This window comes from Panthera tigris, chromosome A1, assembly GCF_018350195.1.
Source record: "Panthera tigris isolate Pti1 chromosome A1, P.tigris_Pti1_mat1.1, whole genome shotgun sequence".
NCBI classification, from domain to species: domain Eukaryota; kingdom Metazoa; phylum Chordata; class Mammalia; order Carnivora; family Felidae; genus Panthera; species Panthera tigris.
The window spans coordinates 113,726,841-113,749,845 of NC_056660.1; the positions used below are offsets into that span (position 1 = coordinate 113,726,841).

The 23,005-nt window shown below is 37.9% G+C and overlaps 2 protein-coding genes across 3 annotated transcripts in view; one reads left to right on the forward strand and one right to left on the reverse strand.

The window, feature by feature from the left end:
• Nucleotides 1-23,005, reverse strand: part of KLHL3 (kelch like family member 3) — a 278,634-nt gene that overhangs the window by 237,392 nt on the left and 18,237 nt on the right. For both annotated transcript variants that reach the window (XM_042984589.1, XM_042984583.1), the window contains exon 2: nt 19,801-19,957. The gene's annotated coding sequence lies outside the window, so the exon portion shown is untranslated. The remainder of the gene's footprint in view (nt 1-19,800; nt 19,958-23,005) is intronic.
• On the forward strand, nt 17,590-22,530 carry LOC122230515 (myopalladin-like). The gene is made up of 5 exons (XM_042956337.1): nt 17,590-17,716; nt 19,641-19,681; nt 19,875-20,016; nt 22,002-22,121; nt 22,218-22,530. Exons 1-5 carry the CDS (start codon nt 17,590-17,592, stop codon nt 22,454-22,456), a joined length of 669 nt encoding a protein of 222 aa, XP_042812271.1. The 3' UTR covers nt 22,457-22,530.

Here is a 23,005-nt window from a genome sequence, read left to right on the forward strand (position 1 = left end):
GTAAAAGTCTAATTGTAAAAGCAATGTAAAAATACATTGCTAATATTCTATGGTCAGATTGGAAGACTGTATTTCTCAACAGGCATTTTACAAGAGGAAAAAGCAAAAGTGATCAAAAAACACACAAAACATGTACCACTTCATTTATGATTAAAGAAATACAAGTCTAGGGACACCTGGGCTGCTCAGTTGGTTAAGCGTCTGACTTGAGCTCAGGTCGTGATCTCATAGCTCATGAGTTCGAGCCCCGCATCAGGCTCTGCACTGACAGTGTAAAGCCTGCTTAGGATTCTTTCTCCCTCTCTCTCTGCCCCTTCCCCGCTCTCTCTCTCTCTCTCTCTCTCAAAATAAATAAACAAAAATAAATAAATACAAGTCTATGAAAAAATGAGATACCACATATGAGGATTATAAGGAAGTTATTCTCAAGTAACTATTAAGGATATACTATTTCACACAGGACAATGAGGCATAACTATTAAAATGTGAAATGTATGTGCTTTACTCCCCCTTGTAACTCCACTACTACAGATATACCTAGAAAAGTATGCAAAGGTGTGTTTATAAAGATGCTCACTTAAGGGGTGCCTGATTGGCTTTTTTGGAAAAGCATGTGACTCCTGATCTCAAGGTCGTGAGTTCAAACCCCACAATGGGTGTGGAGTCTACTTAAAATAAAAATTTAAAAAAAAAAGATGCTCACTTAAATATGGTTTTAACAACTCCAATATTCTTCAACAGTGAATTGATAAATATTATAAATCACATAAAAAATTCTATGTAGGAATTTAAACAATAGATTTTTATGTGCTGCTATCAAATGATAACACAAATATATTAAGTAGAAAAGCAAGGTATAATATATATAGTATGACTGCATTTATGAAATAATAAAATTATACACAAAACTGTATATGTGTATAATTATATACCTGGAAGGATACTAAGAAACTTAGTAATAGAAATTGGAGACTGGAAAGGGTCAACTTCTACTTTTCACTTTATACTTTCTGTATGCTCTAAATTTTTAGAATTTTTGCCTTAAACATCTGCTACTTTTATTTTTAAAAATGTTCTGGCAAAAAAATCCTTTGGCATTCATAGGTCTGTTTCAATTTTCTGGAAAATTCATTTGCATGAAACATCCCAAGTCCTTAAAAATTATTTATGAATCAAAAGAATTAAATTATACTCAGAGTAGTTTGTAGTGTTGCCTATATTTTATTGTATTCTGGTTCTCTGAAAATTCCTGAAATTTGGTAGAATTGGCCAGAATTCCACTCATTTACTATGACAGATAACAAAAAGGATACCATTTTCATACATCACTGTTATTTTTATTTTTTTATTTTTTTATTTATTTTTTTAATGTTTATTTATTTTTGAGACAGAGAGAGACAGAGCATGAACGGGGGAGGGGCAGAGAGAGAGGGAGACACAGAATCCGAAACAGGCTCCAGGCTCTGAGCTGTCAGCACAGAGCCCGACGTGGGGCTTGAACTCACGGACCGCGAGATCGTGACCTGAGCCGAAGTCAGACGCTCAACCGACTGAGCCACCCAGGTGCCCCCATCACTGTTATTTTTAAAAGGGAATTGACCTTCCAGAATATATTTCTTCATATCATGTTGTCATTTCAATGATTTAAAAATATTTAATGTTATATGATCTAATGTCAGGAGAATATTAGGTCTGACAATACTCTAAGAATATTAAATTCCTTCAAGACATTCATAAAAAGGACCTCTGTGGCAACCATCAGTTTGTTCTCTGTATTTATAGGTCTGATTCCACTTTTTATTTATTTATTTATTTATTTTTGATTCATTCATGAGTGGAATCATTTGTCTTTCTCGGCCTGACTTCCTTCATTTAGCATAGTACCCTCTAGGTCCATCCATGTTTTCTCAAATTGCACAATCTCATCCTTTTTTATAGGTGTGGAATATTCATTCCACTGTGTGTGATACATATATACTGCATTTTCCTTACCTATTCATCTACTGATACATATTTAGGTTGCTTCCATGTCTTAGCTATTATAAATAATGCTGTAATAAACATTGGGGTACATATATCTCTTATAGTTAGTGTTTTCACTTTCTCTGGGTAAATATCCAGTAGCAGAATCATTGAATCATATGGTATTTCCATTTTTAATTTTTTGAGGAACCTCCACAATGTTTTCCATAGTGGCTATACTAATTTATATTCCCACCAAGAGTGCACAAGGCTTCCTTTTTCTCCACATCTTTGCCAACATTTGTTGTTTCTTGTCTTTTGGATTTGAGCCATTCTAAGAGGTATGAGGTTATGGTTGCCAAAGGTAAGGGAGGCGAGGGACTCGGCAAAATGGGTGAAGGAAGAAGGGAGATACAGGCCTCGAGTTACGGAATGAGTAAATCACAGGAATAAAAGGCAGAGTAAAAGGAATACAGTCAATGATACTGTTTTTTGTTTGTTTTTGTTTTGAGAGAGAGCAAGAGAGGGGGAGGCACAAAGGAAGTGGGAGAGACAGAATCTTAAGCAGGCTTCACGCCCAGTGTGGAGCACCACACAGGACTCGATCTCAGGACCATGAGATCGTGACCTGAGCCAAAAGTGACAGTTGGATGCTTAACCAACTGAGGCACGAGGCCCCTCTACAGTCAATGATACTGTAAAATGGATATAATGGGACAGATGGTAGCTACACTTGCAGTGAACATAACATAATGTATAAACTTGTCAAATCATTAAGTTGTACACCTGACACTTGTGTAACGTTGTATGTCAACTATACTTAAATAAGTGACCTCTGACCTCAGGTGCAAGAATCCAAGGACATAACACTGAGCAAACGGCAAGCAAGTATGTTCTTCTGATGTGGGAAAGTACTCTGTAAATTACTAAGTAGAAGAGAAATTTAGATTAGCAGTATATTAGTGTATTTGTTGGGGCTATTACCTTACCTGATTTTACACATCTCAGGCTGGACATAGGAAAACTATTCAGTTTATCTGCATTTTGACATACTGCACAGAAAAGCCTTCCACAGATGTAGGCTGAGATGGCAACTTTAATTTCCTTCTCTTCCTTTCGGCAGACCCATTAGATATGATAGATTCTCCATGATGTTACTTTGCAGTATCATAAATGTGTGCATGTGGTTTTTTTTAAAGGGACCTAAGGTGCCTAACACATATAATAATTTATATTATAAATTATAGATTAACATGCCTGACCCTTCTTTATTTCCTTATTTATAGGAAATAATAAAATGAATCTTGTGAACCCCTTATTCAACCCAAGAACGGGAACAATACCAATAACCGACATTATCTATGTGCTTCTCCCCTAAAGCTAACCCCCACCCTCCTTCCCTCAATTGTAACCAACAATCCTTTATTTTGTGTATACTATTTTAACTACCTTATGGTAAAATGTGAGAATTAAACAAGATGAATCCCTACCTTCATCTATGAATATTACAATGATTTTGATGAAGGGCATTAGACCCTTTGGGAAATACACAGATACCTGAGATACCAAAGCAAGCACCATACCTGACACTCAATACATTCTGGTTGAATTGGATCTATCAAAAAAAATTTACCAAGTACATAGTTTATGACTGCATCCTTAAATAAACAAGGGATTGGTGGTGATCTCTCAGAATTTGGGCAGACTAAAGAGATTTATGAACCAAACAACTCCCCAGCACCCCACCCAGGGCCACTCTGTCAAACAGGTAGCTTCCTGGTTGCCAGCCCTCTCCTCTCTCTCCTTTCTGCAACTTTTTCTCAACTGGCATTAAGGGCCAGAATTTGAGTCTCTGATACTTGATAGTTAATATGAAACTTCCATCCACTCTGTCCTATACATGATGACAAATAAATCTCCCTTAAGTGCAGGCCCTGTCATGTTATTCTATACTAGTACAGAAACCCACAATGATTCCTTAAGAGACCTATCTCCTAAATCCCTACCCTGGTACTCAAAGCCCTTTGAGATCTGATCCTAACCAATCTTTCCAACCTTCTCTATCCTGTTAAACTGACCTACTTGTTATTCCCTATGCATGCCTCCCATTTTAACCAATGTTAAGATTCTGCTCATGCTATTGATCAAAGTGTAGTCTGTAGACCAGCAGCATCAGTTTTATCTGGGAGCTTGTGAGAAATGAAGGATCTCAGGCCCCAACCCAGACCTACTAAATCAGAATCTGCATTTTAATAAGATTCTCAGGTGATGCAAATGCATGTTAAATTTTGAGAACAACTGTAAAACTATCAAATGTTCTTCCATGGTGCTTGAAATTGTTATTATCTCCCTGCAGAACACATGAGCACCTAGAAAGCAAAGCGCTATCCAAATTATGTACCTAAGATATGCTATTCAGCCCTCAGAAATTAAGGAATGCACTAAGTGAATACTCAACAAAGTTCTACAGATTGACTAATTTGGTTCAGTAATGCAGCTAAAAAGATAACTAAAATCACCATCCTTCACTCTATGGTCTGACAAATCAGAATAAACACAGACATCATACTCACAATACACACACAGTCTTTTAGGGATAGAATTCTTAACAGGAAATAAAACTGTAAAAGAAAGTGATGCTAAAGCCTGACATAAACATCCAAACTGTTTTTGGGTCAACTAGACAATCACTCTAAGTTCCTTTAAACTAGAACTGAGGACCCACACTTACTTGATGGGCTCTAAGGTCATTTTGGACTCTAATATTTAAGGAGTCTATGATTCTAGGGAACATCACTTCTGCACTGTCCCAGAAGTGACTGGACAAATCAAGGAGAGCCCTGAGATTAAGTCTGAAGCTGCAAAGCCTGACTTCCTCTCTTAGTTCTCTCTAAACCCCAGCTTCTCTGTACCCTCCCTGAAAAGCTCCTGCTCTGCACATGTGTCTGCTATTATGACCCATGCCCCACCCCACCCCCATCTCCTGGCACTTCAAACTTCCCTTTGCCTCCATGAGCTGTCACTGTCACACTTCTCTCCCCTAGTCTGTACTTAGCTTCTCAGTCTTTCACACAGTTCAACACTGCCAAGGTGACAATGAGCTAAATTAATCTGTGCTAAAAGAAGAAAGTTAGGAGAGAAATATGTCCTGCTAACCTGTCCTAATCAGCAAGAGTCTCCTTCCTGTGTGTAAATCTTTAAGAACTTTCTGGAGAAAAGTGAGGTGAGGTATCATTAAATCATACTCTGTAGTGAAGGGACAGGACAAAGGGAGAATCTGCCCTTTGGACCTCTTAAATATTTTTATTCAATGAACATAGTTTCAATTTTATCTCTGCCAAGGGCCTCTGATATGGGTCTTTGGGGCTTTGACCCAAAGCTATTTCACATCTCAAAAATGGAATCATTACAGTTACCACACATCTCTCCCACATTTTGCAAATAGCTTTTTGCACACTGTCCAGTTCAATTTATATCAACACATCATATTTTCTTACACACCTAAGCAGTAAACAGAATACTGTCAGAGTTAAGTTTTTAACCCAGTGTCCTGTGTATGAGATTATTCATGGACAATTCTGCTCATCCTTATAAGGTCCCTCCTGAACTCAAAGGCTAGTTACAAAGTTGAACTTCGGGCTTTCCCTCAGAACCTAGGTACCCTTTCCTCTGATTTCCCAAGAAATATACAGGTCAGGGAAGTATATTTCTCGTAATAGAGGTTAAGAGCTCTCTGAACTAGAGATGGACTATGTGGATTTTATTGCTGGCTTCACCACTCACTAGCTATGTGACTTTGGGCAATCTGTATAACCTGTATAAGCTGATTCTTCCTCACTTATAAAATGAGAATAATAGTAATTGTACATCTTGGGGTTTGTGAAGAATGAATAATGAAAAGTATATAAAGTGGTTAATACAGTGCCTGGGTATTAATCTTATTTTATAATTGTTAAAAATCATAACTCAGAACGGATTGTACATGGTCTTTTTTTTTTTTTTAATTTGCAAAGCCTGCTTAAGGCTACAGATTCCTCTCTCTGGAACTCTTCTAGTTACACATAGCTCTAGCACATGCCGCTGTCCATGTGGTGGGTAACCTGACTCCCATCTAAGGACAGTATGTGGTCTTAGCTGTCCTGTGCACACAGTATTCCTCTTGGCAATAACTCCATGTGTGTGTAGGGCAAACAGAAATGGAAAGGCCTCTTTTAAAAGTCAGGCATGATTTTATAACATAAAAACTTACATACTCAAGGAGTGGCATCGAAAAGGACAAATATCCTCTATGTTAGGTGAAATATAAAAGGAAATAAAAGTTTTAAGGTTAAATATTAGTCTCTTCTGAACTTAGCAAGATGGGAAAGACATTAGGAGGAATCTAATCTCCCCCACCTCCAAGATGACTTCCCAACTGGCTTATCTACTTCAGAGTGCAACCACCAGAGAGGGTAACATTTGGGCTAAAGTAATGGCTCTTACTGTTTTTTTTATTGTTTATTTTATTTTATTTTATTTTATTTTAATTATTTTTTTTAATATATGAAATTTATTGTCAAATTGGTTTCCATACAACACCCAGTGCTCATCCCAAAAGATGTCCTCTTCAATGCCCATCACCTACCCTCCTCTCCCTCCCACCCCCCATCAACCCGCAGTTTGTTCTCAGCATAAGAGTCTCTTATGCTTTGGCTCTCTCCCACTCTAACTTCTTTTTTAAAAACAAGAGAAAGGCTGGAGAAATTGGTATCTTTGTATGCACCATTCTATCAGAGTATTAATATATATATATATAACAGGTACGTTTTGATGTGGGCTTGAGGAAATGATAGCTTTGGAGGGCCCAATCTAAAGAAAGAAAACTCTACGGGAAAGGGTTCTGGAGAGTCAGTGATGACAGAGGTGGAGAGAGCTTACAAAATATAAACTTTCATCAATTTGGTAGGTCTGCCAAAAGTTGGATTGAAGGTGGCTGACTGCTTCCAAGACAGTTAACTCTAAGCAAGTCTTCTCCTGACATCCCTCATCAGCACAGCCACTGCCAGTGCTGGAGAATGAGACCATAAGATAATGCAGATTATTCTCCTAGAGTCTAGGCCTCTGCCACCACGGCTCCTTTGCCCCAGGGCTGGTTCAGTTTCAATATTTTATGCTCAAGTAATAAAAAAGAATCTACCAAACCCAACCATGAGCTAAATTCAAAAACTCTAACAATACTAAGTAAAAAGTAGCTTGCCACATAATTCAAACCAAACATCTGTTTGTCTTAGTATTTGAGTCATAAGACCAGAATTTTTTATAACAAGAATTCTATAAATTGAGTTTTTGACAACTAGTTCCCATACTGCCATAACTGAGGGTCCAAGAAATCACAACAAAACAAACTGAGAGAAGTTTCCCTTCAAAAGACAAAGAATAGTGGCATCTGGGTGGCTCAGTTGACTAAGCATCCAACTTCTCATTTTGGCTCAGGTCATGACCTCACAGTCTTGAAATCGAGCTTCGAGTTGGGCTCCTTGCACTGGGCATGGAGCCTGCTTAAGATTCTCTCACTCTTCCTCTGCCCCTCCCCCTGCTCATGCTCATGCATGCTCTCTCTCTGCCACCCTCTCTCTCAAAAAAAAAAAAAAAAGAGAGCGAGAGAGAGAGAAAGAAAGAAAGAAAGAAAGAAAGAAAGAAAGAAAGGAAGAAAGAAAATAAATAAATTATTGCAACACTTGCTCTTAGAGCCCTATGCCAGGTGAGAAATTCAAGAGAAATTCAACTACCCTGGGGCCACCATCATGTGAAAAATCCAAGCCACAGGAAGAAGCCCTGGAGGAAGAGATTCCATGTGAAGAGAAAAAAAGAAAGACAAACACAAAGACAGACACTAAGCAGCACCAAGGTGCCAGACATGTTAGTAAGGAAAATATCCTGGAAAAATGCATTTTCTAGGCCCAGCTGCCCCAACTGACAACATGTGGATCAGAAATGAACTACTCAGCTAATGCTTCTCCAATTCCTGATCTAAAACAAGTCACAAAAGCAAAGACCATACACCTCAAAAGAGCCCCTTAGGCAGCAAGAGTTTCAAGGTACGTCACAGTTTTTTCCAAGCCCACTCAGATCTCAGCACCAGAGAGAGGAAGTAGTGACATTCCTGCTCATGACCAGGCATCATGTTGGAGAAGCATTCTGAGAAAGGCCATGCACAATGTGGACCCTGATAATAGGAAAACCAGAACAGTAAAGGTTGAGACACATAGAGAGCCAAACAGAACTCTGTATGCTACTTAGAATCTAGTAGTTATCTTTTAAAACAGTTTTGTAGAGGGACACCTGGGTGGCTCAGTCAGTTAAGCCTTCGACTTCGGCTCAGGTCATGATCTCACGGTTCGTGAATTGGAGCCCCGTGTCAGGCTCTGTGCTGACAGCTCGGAGCCTGGAGCCTGCTTCAGATTCTGTGTCTCTGTCTCTCTCTGCACTTCACCCACTTGCACTCTGTCTCTATCTCTCAAAAATAAATAAACAGTAAAAATAATAATGATAAAAATTTTTTAAATAAAATAGCTTTGTAGAAAGACGAATGCATAAAAAAGATGTAGTGTATACACACACACACACACACACACACACACACACACACACACACTGGAATATTGCACAGCCATAAAAAAGGATGAGATCTTGCCATTTGCAACAACATAGATAAATCTAGAGGGTATTTTGCTGAGTGAAATAAGTCAAACTGAGAACAACAAATACCATATTATTTCACTCATGTGTAATCTAAAAAACAAAACAAATGAATACAAACAAACAAAAAGCAGAATCAGACCTAAAAATATAGATAACTGGAAGCTGCCAGAGAGGAGGGGGTAGGTGAGGACACACGCAAAATGGATGCAGGGGAGTAGGAGATATGGGCTTTCAGTAATATATTAAATAAGTCATAGGAATAAAAGGCACATCATAAGAAATAGAGCAATGATATTGTAAAAGCATCATATGGTGACAGACGGCAGCTATACTTGTGAAGAGAATAGTATAACATAAAAAGATGTTAAATAGATGAATCACTATGTTGTACACCTGAAACAACATAACTTGTGTCAACTATACTCAAATAAAAAATTAACAAAAAATAAAAATCAAATTAAAGAGCTGCATTGACTTAGTAGTTTTACATCAAAACACCATTTAGTTACTGCAGAAAACCATAAGAACTCGGACAGTGAATATTTTATACTAACACGGAGAGACATGACTGCTAATCTCCTTAGTATAGATCTATTTGGCACTGTGTGAAACCAAGAATTTTGACAAACTTAAGGGAAGAGCAAAACATTAAGTATGATCAGGTAAAATCTCTAGTTGTCTAGAAAACAACAGCCCATGCTTCACATTAGTTTAAAAATAAAAACAGGTGGGGTGCCTGGGTGGCTCAGTCAGTTAGGCATCCGACTTCGGCTCAGGTTATGATCTCACAGTCCGTGAGTTCAAGCCCCGTGTCAGGCTCTGTGCTGACAGCTCAGAGCCTAGAGCCTGTTTCAGATTCTGTGTCTCCCTCTCTCTCTCTGACCCTCCCCCGTTCATGCTGTCTCTCCCTGTCTCAAAAACAAATATTAAAAAAAAATAAAAATTAAAAAAAAATAAAAATAAAAACAGGTAATTTCTTTTTTTTTCTTTCTGAAAAGCAAGACAGAAAGAACAAAAAATGGAGAGACAGAACCAAGCATGAAGGTAGTATGGTAAAGCATAAAGACATCTGGAAAAATAAAAACGCACTATTGCTAGAAAATGGTCTAGATAAACGGGAAGAAATGAGGTCCGTTGGTACAACTCCCTATGTACTACAACTTTCTTAAGAACTTTCCAAAACCATCATCAAAATACTGTGTCAAACACCATCTTTTCTTAAAACCTGAGTCTGTTCACAGGCCAAATCTATTCATTTCTGCAGGGCACCCATGGGCCACAGACAAGAGGAACTCTGCCATTGCTCAAAAACTGGTAGAAATCAGTGGCACCTGGGTGGCTCAGTCAGTTAAGCATCCAATTCTTGGTTTTGACTCAGATCATGATTTCACAGGTTTGAGCCCCACATTGGGCTCTGTGCCAACCTCAAGAAGCCTGCTTGGGATTCTCCCTCTCTCTCTGCCCCTCCCCTGCTCTGTCTCTCTCAAATTAAATAAATAAACTTCCTGAAAAAGTGACAGAAATCATCACACATAGACACAACTCACAACTCCTTTTCTAACTGAACTCAGGTACTTCTTTCCTCAACTACTACTTCTTCCTCCTCTTGCTCTGTTAGGTATAATGTGAAAACAAACAGTGTCTTCGTGGAATCGGGTGCTTTGTGGACAATGCAAATTAATGAGCTTTCTGTAAATATGCGTTACTTAGTATGGGACTTGTTATCAAGCAAGAGATAAACATTTAAGATAAACACTAAATCATAAAATAGGCAAACAAAAAACATATTGAAACAGCACAATAAACTTCTCCATCAAGTCAAATAAGTAACACTTAAGAAGAATGCACCAACTTTAGCTTACTATGTGAATTTTCACTATGTTTTCTCACTACAATGTGACATTTTAAGACACTGAAATATATGTTGCTAATCTGTCTTATATCACTTCTCTTTCCCCAATTTTTGCCTAATGTAGCTACTATCAGATTCTTCAGTTGTTCACTTTTAAATAGCTCAAATGGTCTATTTTTCAGACCACTGCACCTACATTATATCCATGAAGCTAGTATAACTCTGCAGACATCCTAGCTATTCATGCAATGTTATAAGGGCATCAGCATTGTTCATTTGTATGATCTCTATGTATCTTGTCATCTTTCCAGGGTAAGACTGCCAAGTCTTGGACTCTTCATTTGGTGGAGTCTAATTCTGTTCTCTCTACAAAGAGGTAGGGTTACACTCAGCAAAGGTTACCATTTACGTGAGCCATGAAGCCTGCTAGCATAACTCATCATGAAAGTAAAATCCCTAGTTATTTTTTCTCTCAAGGACATCCCGAGTGCTACCTAAAATCAAGAAGGAACTCTTCAGGACAAGTTGTGTGTAGGGCCCACACATATTTAGAATCCACATTTTCACTTTGATACTCTGGAGTGTGGCATTATTTCATAGCAGTCAAGCAAAGGGTTGCTTTTTTTCCCTTTGAAAACCTCCTTTTCTAATCCCTAGAGGAAAATACATGAGAATTGAATTCACAGACTACAGTAGCTTTAGCAACAGAACTCAATATTTTAAAATGAGCTTTCATTTAAAAATTCTTCCTTTTCTAGAAATAGAGGAGAGGTAGTGTTCTCACATTCAGTTTTGTTTCATCACTTAACCAAATGAGTTCTGAAAGGTTTGCTTTCATAAATAAGTAACACTTTTAACCATTTAAGTAATTTCTAAAACTCAGCTCATCTTTCAGACCTCTGGGTTCTGGAGTAGCCTAAGTGCCACCACTTCTGCTTTTAGGTCCAGTGTGCATCTTTCTTTCTTTTATCCTCTGATAGAATTTCATCTGCTCAGGTAATTACAGAAATCAGACATTTTAAAGCATAATCAGGCCCTGAGAATTTAAAAATACTTAAAAAGAGCTAAGAGACCTAGAAGAAATTTCAGGGACCATCTCACTTCTCACTTCTCATTAGATATGAGAAAACTGAGACCCCAAAGGGTCTTGCCCAAGGTCATATAACTAATTGACTAATCTAGAATCAAAATCTAGATCTTCTCAATCCTGAATTAGCACTCTCTCTCCCAAATTACCTGGTCTCTCTATATTTTCATCCTTTTCGATACGATCTTCAGACACAGATTGTTTAATTCATGCTAACCCAAAGTAAGATGCAGGGTACTTCTTGGTTCCATTAGTTATCACCATCTCCTTTCATTGCCTGGAAGATCAGAGACAGGAGAGAAAGTCCTGCCAGGCCTCCTCACTCCATGGATTAAGTGACAGCATGGGCTGTCTGGTGCCTTGCCCAGGAAGTCTGATTGTTCCTGCTTAGAACAGGAAGTATCTGGAATGTTAGGAGGCACAGTATCACCTTCCCTTTATAAGGACTGGATTTTCTATTTTTTGTTCTCATTTGCCTAGGGACATCAGACAATTTCAAGCTGGGCAAAAACCTAAATCTCATCCACCACCAAGACTATTCTGTTGATGTTTTCTAGCTTCTCCTATGAGACATGCCAAGGGGCTTAGAGGAAACTCTAGCCTCTTGAACCAACTGACCTTATATTTATTTATAAGGCATGTTTCTTCCAAGAAGTTCCAAAAGTTTCATACACACTCTCTCACTTGATCCTTCCCTTCCCATGAGGGGAAGCATTTCATTTTTATCTTCCTGCCACAGCCACAGTGTCCCTGATGTATACACAATTTCTCTCCAGGGTCTAACACTCAAAGGTTAGAGTCTCTAGAAGCCACACATTCTCAGCTGAAGTATCAGCCAACTGCACTATTCTAGGCACTAGGGTGCCTAGTGTTCACCAGAGTGAACAGCTCCATGACTTCATGGAGCTTACATACAAAGTAAAAAGGCTGTTTCATTACCCACTGAATTCAGAACCATAAATACAATGGATCCTGATAAAAGAAAAACAATCACTACAGTCTCAACTACTGAGAGGAATATCCACAGTTTTACATTTATCTGGTAATACAGAATCTATTTGCTAGGGGTGTATATGGATTGCACTAGAAGACAGGAGATTTATATTCTAATCCTGACTCCTGTACCAACAAATTGCATGACCTTGAGCAAATAATGTAACCTCTCTGGCCCTTAATTTTATTTTTTGAAGATGATAGGCAAGATTTCCCATGTCTTTCTTGATCTTCAATGACTGGTGATGGGTTAACTCCACCTAGGATGGCTGGTATGGTATGAAGATCTACTGCCAACATCAGAAGAGAAGGAATCTACTTCAGTCGTTCTTATTTGTAGGATGGGGTTGAAGGCAAAAGCGCAAAACACTACACACCTTCTAAGATTATTAATAGCATCTCCCTATGCATTAATCTATGAAATCAATCAGTGCCACACCTACTCTCTGTTCAACACTGGGATAGATACTTTGAGGATGGGAGACATATGAAAAGATCTTTAATGTTAAGGAGCTTCCAAATGAAAATACGCAATAGTAAATAACTCAAAACAAAAGTGTATGAAAGAGGTTTTTAAGTTCACAAGAGAAGGAAATCAAAGAGAGCTAAATTAGAAACCCCTGAGGAAAGGTGGAACTTTACCTGTATCTATGCATAACAACCACTATCACAACAATAATGGCAGCTAACATTTATTGAGTGCTTGATATGTGGTACATGTATGCATTAAGTACTTCTGTGGGCTCTCTCATTTAATCCTCAAAACAACCCCAGAAATAAATGCTATTTTTGTGCCTATTTTACAGAATGGGAAACATGAGGCTTAGAGAGAAGCCTAATATACTTGATAAATAGTAAATCCAGGCAATGTGATCCCATAGTGTTCCTCACCATTGAATGGCTATGGAATGCTTTCTCCACAAGTGACATAAAGAGATAAGCACAGTATCTGGCAGCTTAATGTTCCCTATATTATTTGTTTTCTTTTTCTACCCACCCCCCACAAGTATTTACCCCACCACTACACATTCCCATCCCAACTCACATACCTACACACTTCATATTTTCCAATTTTAACATCCTTCTAAGTTCTGTTGAAGGTCGACTCTGGGAATGAAGTTTTCTCACAACAGTCAAGCTTGGTCATAGTACATATTTCTAACAGCCTACTGGATGACTGGTTCTGTGCTATTCTGCGAGGTCACTGGCAGTATTTAATGTCTATGACATTAACACTTTTGATGTCTTACAGCACTGTTAAGGTAGTTTCTATATTATTATTATACATCTTCTGCATTGTTAAGGTAGTTTCTATATCATTATTATACATCTTCTGCATGACTGATCTTTTCATACAGTTTCATTGTGACAGCTAACTCTAAATTCCTTTGTGTTGTTCCTGGGGTCTTAGCATAGAAGACATCAGAAAGTATTCAAAAGTTCAAAAACTGAGGTGTTTCAAGTGGCCCCGCCCCAGACTGCACAGAATTCTCAACACAGCCAAAGGGCAAGCAGGCCCAAGCCTGGGCATTCTGGCAAGTCACCCACCAGAATGACAGAAGGCCAGTCAACAAACACAACTCTGGCATGACTAACAGGAAGGGGGTCGGGAGTCTCAGTTCCCTTTCTTCACTGTTCAATGTTACTAAAGAAAATAAAGACTCAGCACAATGTGGTTCCCAGTCAAAAAAACAAAAAGCTGACGTGTTTGTGAAGTTTTCATTCATTAGAAAAATGATCCAAGTCAAATAAATACAGGCAACACTTCGAGGTTTGAATCTACCCTGTTTAGAGAGTCTTCAGGTACAGACTCTGTGACCAATTTTGGACATAAAGGTAATCTACACGTTTGCAATTCCTTTAGCACATGTACTCTCACAGAACTGAACCTATCTTCTTCTGAACTACTAAATTATAATTCTACCTGTTCTTTCAAAATAAAAAAAAAAAAACTGGGGCACCTGGGTGGCTCAGTCGGTTAAGCATCTGACTCTTGATTTTGGCTCAGGTCATGAATTCACAGTTAGTGAGTTCGAGCCCTGCATCAGGCTCTGCGTTGACAGGGCTGATCCTGCTTGGGATTCTCTCTCCCCTCCCTACCCGCCACTCTCCAACCCCACCCCCCACTCTGCCCCTCCTCTGCTCTCTTTCAGAAATAAATAAACATTTAAAAAATAAAAGAAAAAAACAACAATCCTAAAAAAAAAAAAAAAAAAGACAACTCCAGTTCAAAGATTTTTTTTAATCTTTTACTTTATAAAATAATGTAAGTCAGTCACTTAACTAACTGAGTCACCTAGGCGCCCCTAGTAAATATTTTACATCACCAAAATTTTAGTTATAAAACTTCAAGATGATAAGGGAATTTTTAAAGACTGAAAAAGCCACTAAGAATTATGAGATTATGTATTAAGGTTAAAAGGAGATTAATCTTATTCTAATGGATGGCATCAAACACTATATGTAGAAGATTTTTTTTTAAGTGGGAACTAATTTTTTTTTTCATTAAAGTTCTATAGTATACGGGTGCCTGGGAGGCTCAGTCAGTTAAGTGTCCAACTTCAGCTCAGGTCATAATCTCACAGCTCGTGAGTTTGAGCCCTGAGTCAGGCTCTGTGCTGACAGCTTAGAGCCTACAGCCTGCTTCAGATTCTGTCTCCCTCTCTCTCTGCCCCTCCCCCGCTCACACTCTGTCTCTAAATAAACATTAAAAATTTTTTTAAAAAAGCACTGAAGTATAAAGTGACCTTAGAGCCTGGGTTTTCTGGAATAGTTACAATTTCAAATATTCTACTTCCATAAGCGAATGGCTTTCTGAAAATCGTATTATTTTGTTATTCAGGCTAGTCTGTATATCTCTTCCATCTCTTCTATCTGAAAATAAAATAAAAGTTCTTTGTGGGATCATGTGATCTACATGTTGGTTTGGATAAATAAATCATCATAGACATAGCAGGGGAAAAAATATCAGGTTACAAATTTAAGAGATCCTGACTCTAATGTCTATTGAATTACTGCCTATGAAATGACCACTAGACTTTCAAACAGCTAACACAGAGGAAATATAATCAATACTAAGAGTTGCAGTACCTGTGAGGAAAACCAAAATACTAGCGCAGAAGCCTGATTGTTCTTAATACTAAGAACCGAGATATATTTCTCTATTAAGTACTTACTCATAGAGATAATATGAACATTGACAACATCCTTCAACACAGCAATGTGCTTCAATGGATTTCTTATTATAATAAATATGCTGAAGACTTTCGACCAAAACACAAATTCACAGACACCAACATCTGCCCTCTGAAACGTTGTTTTTGGGAAGTGACTCAGTACCTTTTCTGGATGCCAACTGCTATACCTCTGTAAAGGTAAATGTCTAGATTTTTTAAACTGAAAATATTAAAGTAGTTCCATCCTTAGTCAAGAATTCAGATGTTCTGGATTGACCTACTGCCTGTAACTAATTTGCTGGTTCTGGCGTGAATACAATATAGTTGAATTAAATTTTATTAAATTCCAGTGAGATCCAGACAGAATTTCTTTTTTCTCTTTCTTACAAGGGAAGAGCAAAGAAAACGTTTCTCTCTGTGATTGTGCATGGAATATGCTACAGAAATGTCAGAGTAAGTAAAGAATGTGAATGTGCATTTGTTGCAATAAGAATATAAAGGAAATTCTACTTTAAAAAAATACACCAGGGTCACCTGGGTGGCTCAGTTGGTTAAGCATCTGACTTCACGTCAGATCATGAGCTCCCAGTTCATGGGTTTGAGCCCTGAAGCAGACTTTGTGCTGACAGCCCAGAGCCTGGAGCCTGTTTCAGATTCTGTGTCTCCCTCTCTCTCTCTCTGTCACTCCCCCACTTAAGCTTTGTCTCTCTCTATCAAAAATAAATAAACCATTTTTTAAAAATTTTAAAAATAAATGAACACACCAAAAAAACTCCTAAACTTTCCTAAACTTTAATGTGATTATTTGCTTTATAAATTATATCTTCCACATAATTTAAGTGTTCAGTAACAGCTCACTGATTATCAGACTAAGACAAAGGAAATTTAAAGCAGAACTATTAAGAGCCATAATCTACTAATTGATCAAAAAGAAAAAAGCTAAAATTATAATGCAAATCAAAAACAAAAGGATTATAAGTGAAAATGTGATACATTCAAATGAATACAGTGAAGCATTTCTATCAAAGCTGCCTCTAATATTTCTTTCACTGGACTGTGTTTGGTTTTGTTTCTACAACAGGATAAAGAAGAAAACCACTAGAGTTTCTTTGACCATCAGTTCCCTGGTTAATGAAACCTCCAACATCAGATCAAGTTATTCTACCTTAGTTCAACCACTGTATATTGACCCCCAAAGGGTATGTTCAGTTTTAAAAGCCTTCTGAGGGGTCCCAGTAATGGAGACACAGGCCCAGAGAAAAAGGAATTAATGCAACTTTCTTAAAAAGTATACATGAGGGGAACCTTCAGCTGCATGACCTCAAAAAAGAACAAGAAAGAAATCCACAGGTCTCAGAAATAACTCCATGGTAGTTCTGTGGGTCAGCCATTTGTTTATGTGCCAGATCATAAGAGACAGTTGGTTTCTAGGAGCTCAGTCCCATAAAAGAGTATTCCAACTATCCATGGAATGAATTCCCTTTTAATTAAAAGAAGAGGGGAGGGGGGCAGGGAGATGCTTTTACAAAGGCCTAAAAAAGAAGACAAGAGCAACTGTATAGAGGAGGAAAAAAAAGCTAGTCAGTAAAACTTACAAGTTATTTATGCCTTTTATATACAGTCTCTACATAATTGCCAAAACTCATTTCCCAAATGTAATTGCCTAGTGTTACATTTCACCATCTCAGCTGATGGAAAGCTGCAGGAAAGGGAAAAAAAGGTAGCACAGGAACAGATATCCCAAATAACATTTAAATTAGAAGCTTTATCCTTTTCAAAGAGGAAATCTGGGGTGTGGTGGTAGCAGCTAAAATTGATTCAGTCAGTCCATGGCCACCATGTACCTAGGTTTCAGGACCTTGACAGTATGGATGATAGTGTCTCTTCTATTTCTTAAACCAGATGCTGAGTCCCTGCAGCAACCTGTCCAGATCTACCTGTGTTGTAGCCCCTGTGTTCACCAAGGTAACCTATCCATACTGCATTAAGTTAAGATTTTATAGATAAATTGTAGATGTTATCAAAGCGGTAAGAAGAAGGAAAAGGGAAAACTAAGAAGAACCTCAGAAATAATTGTTTTATGATGCTAAAAGTGAGTACCAGAAGGGGAGAAATTACTGTTCAATGTCACAGGGCATTACTCAGGGATAAACTCAGGGTTTATCCTATACTCTTTAGACTTTTGGTCTAGGTCAATCTCCAGCTCTGGAGGGCAATTCTTGGATTCCACTCTCCAAGTAGACTATTCTCTACCTGACCTCATGGTTTATCCGATTCTCTGAACCAGCAATAAGATGCCATTTTGAAGAAGTCAATAAGCAAAGTAATGTCTATTGCCTGCTTGGCGAACAGTGAGAGATCAGGATTAAGAAGGCTCTTGTATCATCTATGGAAAAAGCAGGATTCAATCAACGAGGCCAACCCAAAGTAAGGTTGAAACCTCTGGGCTCACTGTGCCCCAGTTTCCAAAACTGACAGAAATGGAACCACTGCTTCTTGCTGGCTGAAACGAGAAGCAGGGCAGACTTAACATGTACCAAATACAGGAAGGTAGCCATAGGAAACATTGTCATTAAGAATAAGGAGCGGGATGCCTGGGTGGCTCAGGGAGTTAAATATCTGACTCTTAATTTCAGCTCAGGTCATGATCTCACAATCATGAGACGGACAAGGTGGAGACTGGGATCTCTATCCCCCTCTCTCTCTGCCCCTCCCTTGCTCATAGGCATTTGTGTGCTCTCTGTCTCTGTCTCTCTCTCTTTCTCTCAAAATAAATAAATAAATTTTTTTAAAAAAAGAAGAAGAAGGAGCATTACTCTAGATTCTGGAGTAATCTTGCTGCTTGCTCGCAGCAGAGGCTGTCCACAATATGTGTTTATTATTTCTACAAGTTTCCTACTACATTCCTTCCCTGTGATAATGCAGCCCTGGTCATCAGGCCTCAAGGGCTGTGCTCGTGGTCAGTGTGTCTCACCTGATAGGACTTCAGATACTCCCTCTCTGGAGTTATAATCTGAAATGTAATTCTAGATTCTAGAGGGATTCTGGAGCTGAAAACAGGAGAGGAAGGGAATCGGGATTTAAGGTGGATATTTACACAAATGCCACCCATTCATGTATGCACTGTGAGATCAAACCACCTATTTTTATATACTTTTTATATAACAGTATAACTCTTCACTCTTTAAAGAAGGTTTTCAGATTATTTACCTTAAATGAGCCTCAAAACCTCAACCAATGCTGAGCATTTTGCTAGCCTTATTTCACAGATAAAGAAGCTAAATTCCACAGAGATTAAGTTTCCAACTTCTGGGGCTCCTGGGTGGCTCAGTCATTTTAAGCGTCTAACCTAGGCTCAAGTCATGATCTCACAGTTCATGGGTTCAATCCCGACGTTGGGTTCTGTCCTGAGAGCTCAGAGCCTGAAGCCTGCTTTGGATTCTGTGTCTCCCTCTCTCTCTGCCCCTCCCCCACCCAGTCTCTGTTTTTCTCTCTTTCTCTAAAAATAAACAAACATTTAAAAAAATTTTTGTTTTAAATAGCTCCCAAGTTTTTCAAGGGTACCTGGCTGGCTCTGTCAGAGCACGCAACTCTTGGTCTCACAGTTATTAATTTGAACCCCATGTTGAGTAAAGAGATTACTTAAAAATAAAATCTTAAAAAAAAAGTTTCCAAGTTCCTACGATCAGCATCAACCACCTAGTGGAAGAGTTGAGATTTTGGTCCAAGTCTTCTAACTCATGATTCAGAATCCTTAACAAATTACAAATACTGCCCACGCTACGCGACCGGTAATAAAGATTAAATCTATGACTATATATGAACTCAACAAAATAATACAACAAAGGTAAGAGTTTCCAACTAATTGGTTCCCTATTTTGAAAAATAGATCTTGGGGAAGTGAAAAACAACTTTCTCTATGATATTAAGGTAAAAATAACTTCTATGTGACTGTCAAGCACACTATAAAGCACAAAGCATCCCAGCAACTCCTTGTTTTGCTTAAAGGACAGTCAGATGTCAATAACTATGACAAAAAGCATACTTACCACAGAAGGCATCCTAAAGCATTGCATATGGTGAAAGAGTTTCTTCCACTCTGTGAATTCTGTTTCTTCTTCAGCATCTTCAAGACATCTCTACAACCAGTGGTCAGTCTGTCACATTTGAATGCCACGTCCAGGCAATAACCACAGTTCAAATTCACTGGCACAGAGAGAAAAAGGAGATAGCAGACTCTGAGGACTTCCAGATTCTGAGGAGAAGTATTGTCACAAGCTTTTTGATTTGCTTTTTATTTCAATTAACCTTGAAATCTAATTCATGTTGTAAAGTCTAATAGCTGATGTGTTACAGGCTCAGAAATTTCTATTGTTAAACAATTATTATTTCAAATCCAAGTGATTCTTCAACAAAACAACCAAAAAAGAAAAGATAGCAGGGTTTTTTGTTGTTTGTTTGTTTTATGTGTGTGTGTGACACAATAGTTTTAATGGCTGTGAAAAGATTGGTTTATTTTCATAAATTATTAGTTCTTGACAAATAGCAAAAAAATGTGAGAATAAACATATTTTTTAAGAGTAAAACAAATTAATAATGATGCATAGCTTCCTCAGCATGTTTTTTTTAAGTTTCTTACCAAATAATTAATTTAGGGAAGAGTAACAAGTATGATGATCTATCTCATGCTAAATACTGAGTTTATACTTTATAAGCAATCTTTCATTTAATCCTCACATCAAGATTTTGAAGGATGCATTACCTACATTTTATAAGAAAAGTGAAATTCAGAAACACTAAATGAGCCTCAAAACCTCAACCAAGGCTGAGCATTTTGCTAGCCTTGCCCAAGGTTACAAAGCTAATCAATGCTGCAAGCCAGGGTTCAAGCCCAAAACAGTTCTTGCACCAAGTGAAGAAAATATATTCATTTAAATATTAATTCAGAACTGAACATTTGTACATCACATTCAGGAAGGAAAATCTCAAATTATACAATCTCAAATTATACAATTTGATACTAACATAAAGAAAAAATTTTTAATTACCCATATTCTCATCACCCAGAGAAAACTATTAATCTTTGTTATTTTTCTACAATACTACTACAGTATGTTTATAATGGAATATGCATTTTAATTAACGAGATTAAAAGAAAGAAGTTTTCTTGAGAAAAAGAGACTACCAGAGGATTAATGGTTCAGTAATGGTTCCCAATCAGAGAATGGGATAGAAACGAAGAATTAAGGCCCAGAGAAGTAATTTTCACCTAATCACAAAGCAATTCAATGGTAGAACAGGACAAAAACACAGTTCTTCTACTACCCTGCCAAGTATTCATTCCAATATGTACCTTTTCTGGGTTTCTACAGAATTTATAGTCTGTGACTCCAGATTACAGTCAACCTTCCATTTGCTTTATTCAAGTTATTTCTCATATAACATGGCCCCTTCTCCCAACTAAATTAACCATCATGTAAATTCTCTTTACTCTCGTGTTTTATCTTTCAGAAGCTTGTTTATCGTCTATTCCTGGTAAGCACAATTTTTCAACATCTTGATAATAAATGATTAAATCAAAATTTCCATCAGAAGACCTTGTCTCCTAGATCAATTTTGCCTACATGAGCAGTTTTGAGGCTAGCCTATACCACCTTTTGAGTTGACACAACAAAAACAGCAAGATAACTGAGATTTATCAGTGTATTTATTCATCTATTCATTCACTTAATATAGTACAGATGATGGCCAGGTTCCATTCTGGGCACTGAGGAGGTGTCCTGCCATCAAACACCCAAGCTGTTGACTGTCCAAGAAGTAGGGTAGTGCCCATCACACAGTGGTTTTCACTGTACTAACAGTAGGCTGAACAATTCTGGCAATAATTTTTAGGTCAGTTCAGAAAATCTTTCTACAGGACCTTCATGCTAAACACTAAAGCTACAGAAATCTATAAGTCAGGGAATAAAGTGTGATGCTTGCTTTCAAGGAACTCACAGTATAGTAAAAAGATGTGTCAGAAAGACAGGACAGGTGATGGAGACGGTGCTGGGATTATTCTAGGTTGTGTTTTTAAGATTTATCATCAGGAGCCCAGTCAAAGACAAAAAGTCTAATCAGATGGATTTTTTAAAAACCCAGGAATACTCTATTTATTCCTAATACCTACTCTCCCTGACATCCTCCCTATTTGTTTATTAATTTGGGGTCTCCAAAAACTCTGGTCAAATTGAATCTCTTGCCTTTCCAGAGGAAGTCTGCACCTTGATTATCACAGAAGCATTTCCTGAAGACTCTGGAGAATTCAAGTGCATTGCACAAAATGAGGCTGGGACTGCAGTCTCTAAAGCAAGACTCTTTGTTTCTCCAGGTAATTGTTCTTTAGGATCGCCCTGCTCCAATTCAGCCATGAGCCAGGACAAAGTTTCTGTTTCTATCTGAGTTGGTGAATAATTATATTTTTCAGAAAGAAAAGTGGAGAAACCAGAGAGTTCTCCAAAGTTACTCATGAGAAAACTTTCTTCAGAACTAGCCTCCTTTCCTTGGAACAGTGATAGCTACACAAAGGACAAAAATGTAGATGATACCCCAATGAACACTATTTCAACTATTCCTCAACCAGCCAGTCACAATGAACAGGAGATCCAGGCTCCAAATGAGGATTTCTGCAATGAAAATTCTACTGAGCTACAACCACAATGGTAAGGGCAGACAGACCTAACACTCACTCACTCAACAAATGTTCTTGGTCTTAGAGTATAACATTGAACATGGCAAAGTTCCTGCCCTGAGGCAGCGTGCATTTGCAGTGAATCATGTAACTGTCATTTCCTTGCCCTTCATCGTATACTTCACAAGGGCTGAAACAGCAAATCATGTGCTTAGATCTACATTTAAGGTTTTATTACAGAGACTTCTTTAAAAAAAAAATTAATGTTGAAATGCCACAAGAATTTGAAAAAGTACAATCTTTTCTCCAAAAGAATTCGGGGTCCTATCTAAATATAAATACATAAAACACTTTGTGATATAAGTTTCTTCCTGTTGTCTTAGAATACAGACAAAATTGTCCCTGCATTTAAAAGGCAACTGTAAAACCCATGGGGGAGGGGAAGGAAAAAAAAAAAAAAAAAAAAGAGGTTAGAGTGGGAGAGAGCCAAAGCATAAGAGACTCAAAAACTGAGAACAAACTGAGGGTTGATGGGGGGTGGAAGGGAGGGGAGGGTAGGTGATGGGCATTGAAGAGGGCATCTT

What these genes read in the sequence shown, in the direction of transcription:
- LOC122230515 (XM_042956337.1), top strand. Translation starts at nt 17,590, where the DNA reads ATGTACCTAGGTTTCAGGACCTTGACAGTATGGATGATAGTGTCTCTT. An exon ending in TAGCCCCTGTGTTCACCAAG is followed by an intron (nt 17,717 to 19,640) that starts GTAACCTATCCA and finishes TTTGAAAAATAG; the next exon opens with ATCTTGGGGAAGTGAAAAAC. An exon ending in ACTTTCTCTATGATATTAAG is followed by an intron (nt 19,682 to 19,874) that starts GTAAAAATAACT and finishes TTTCTTCTTCAG; the next exon opens with CATCTTCAAGACATCTCTAC.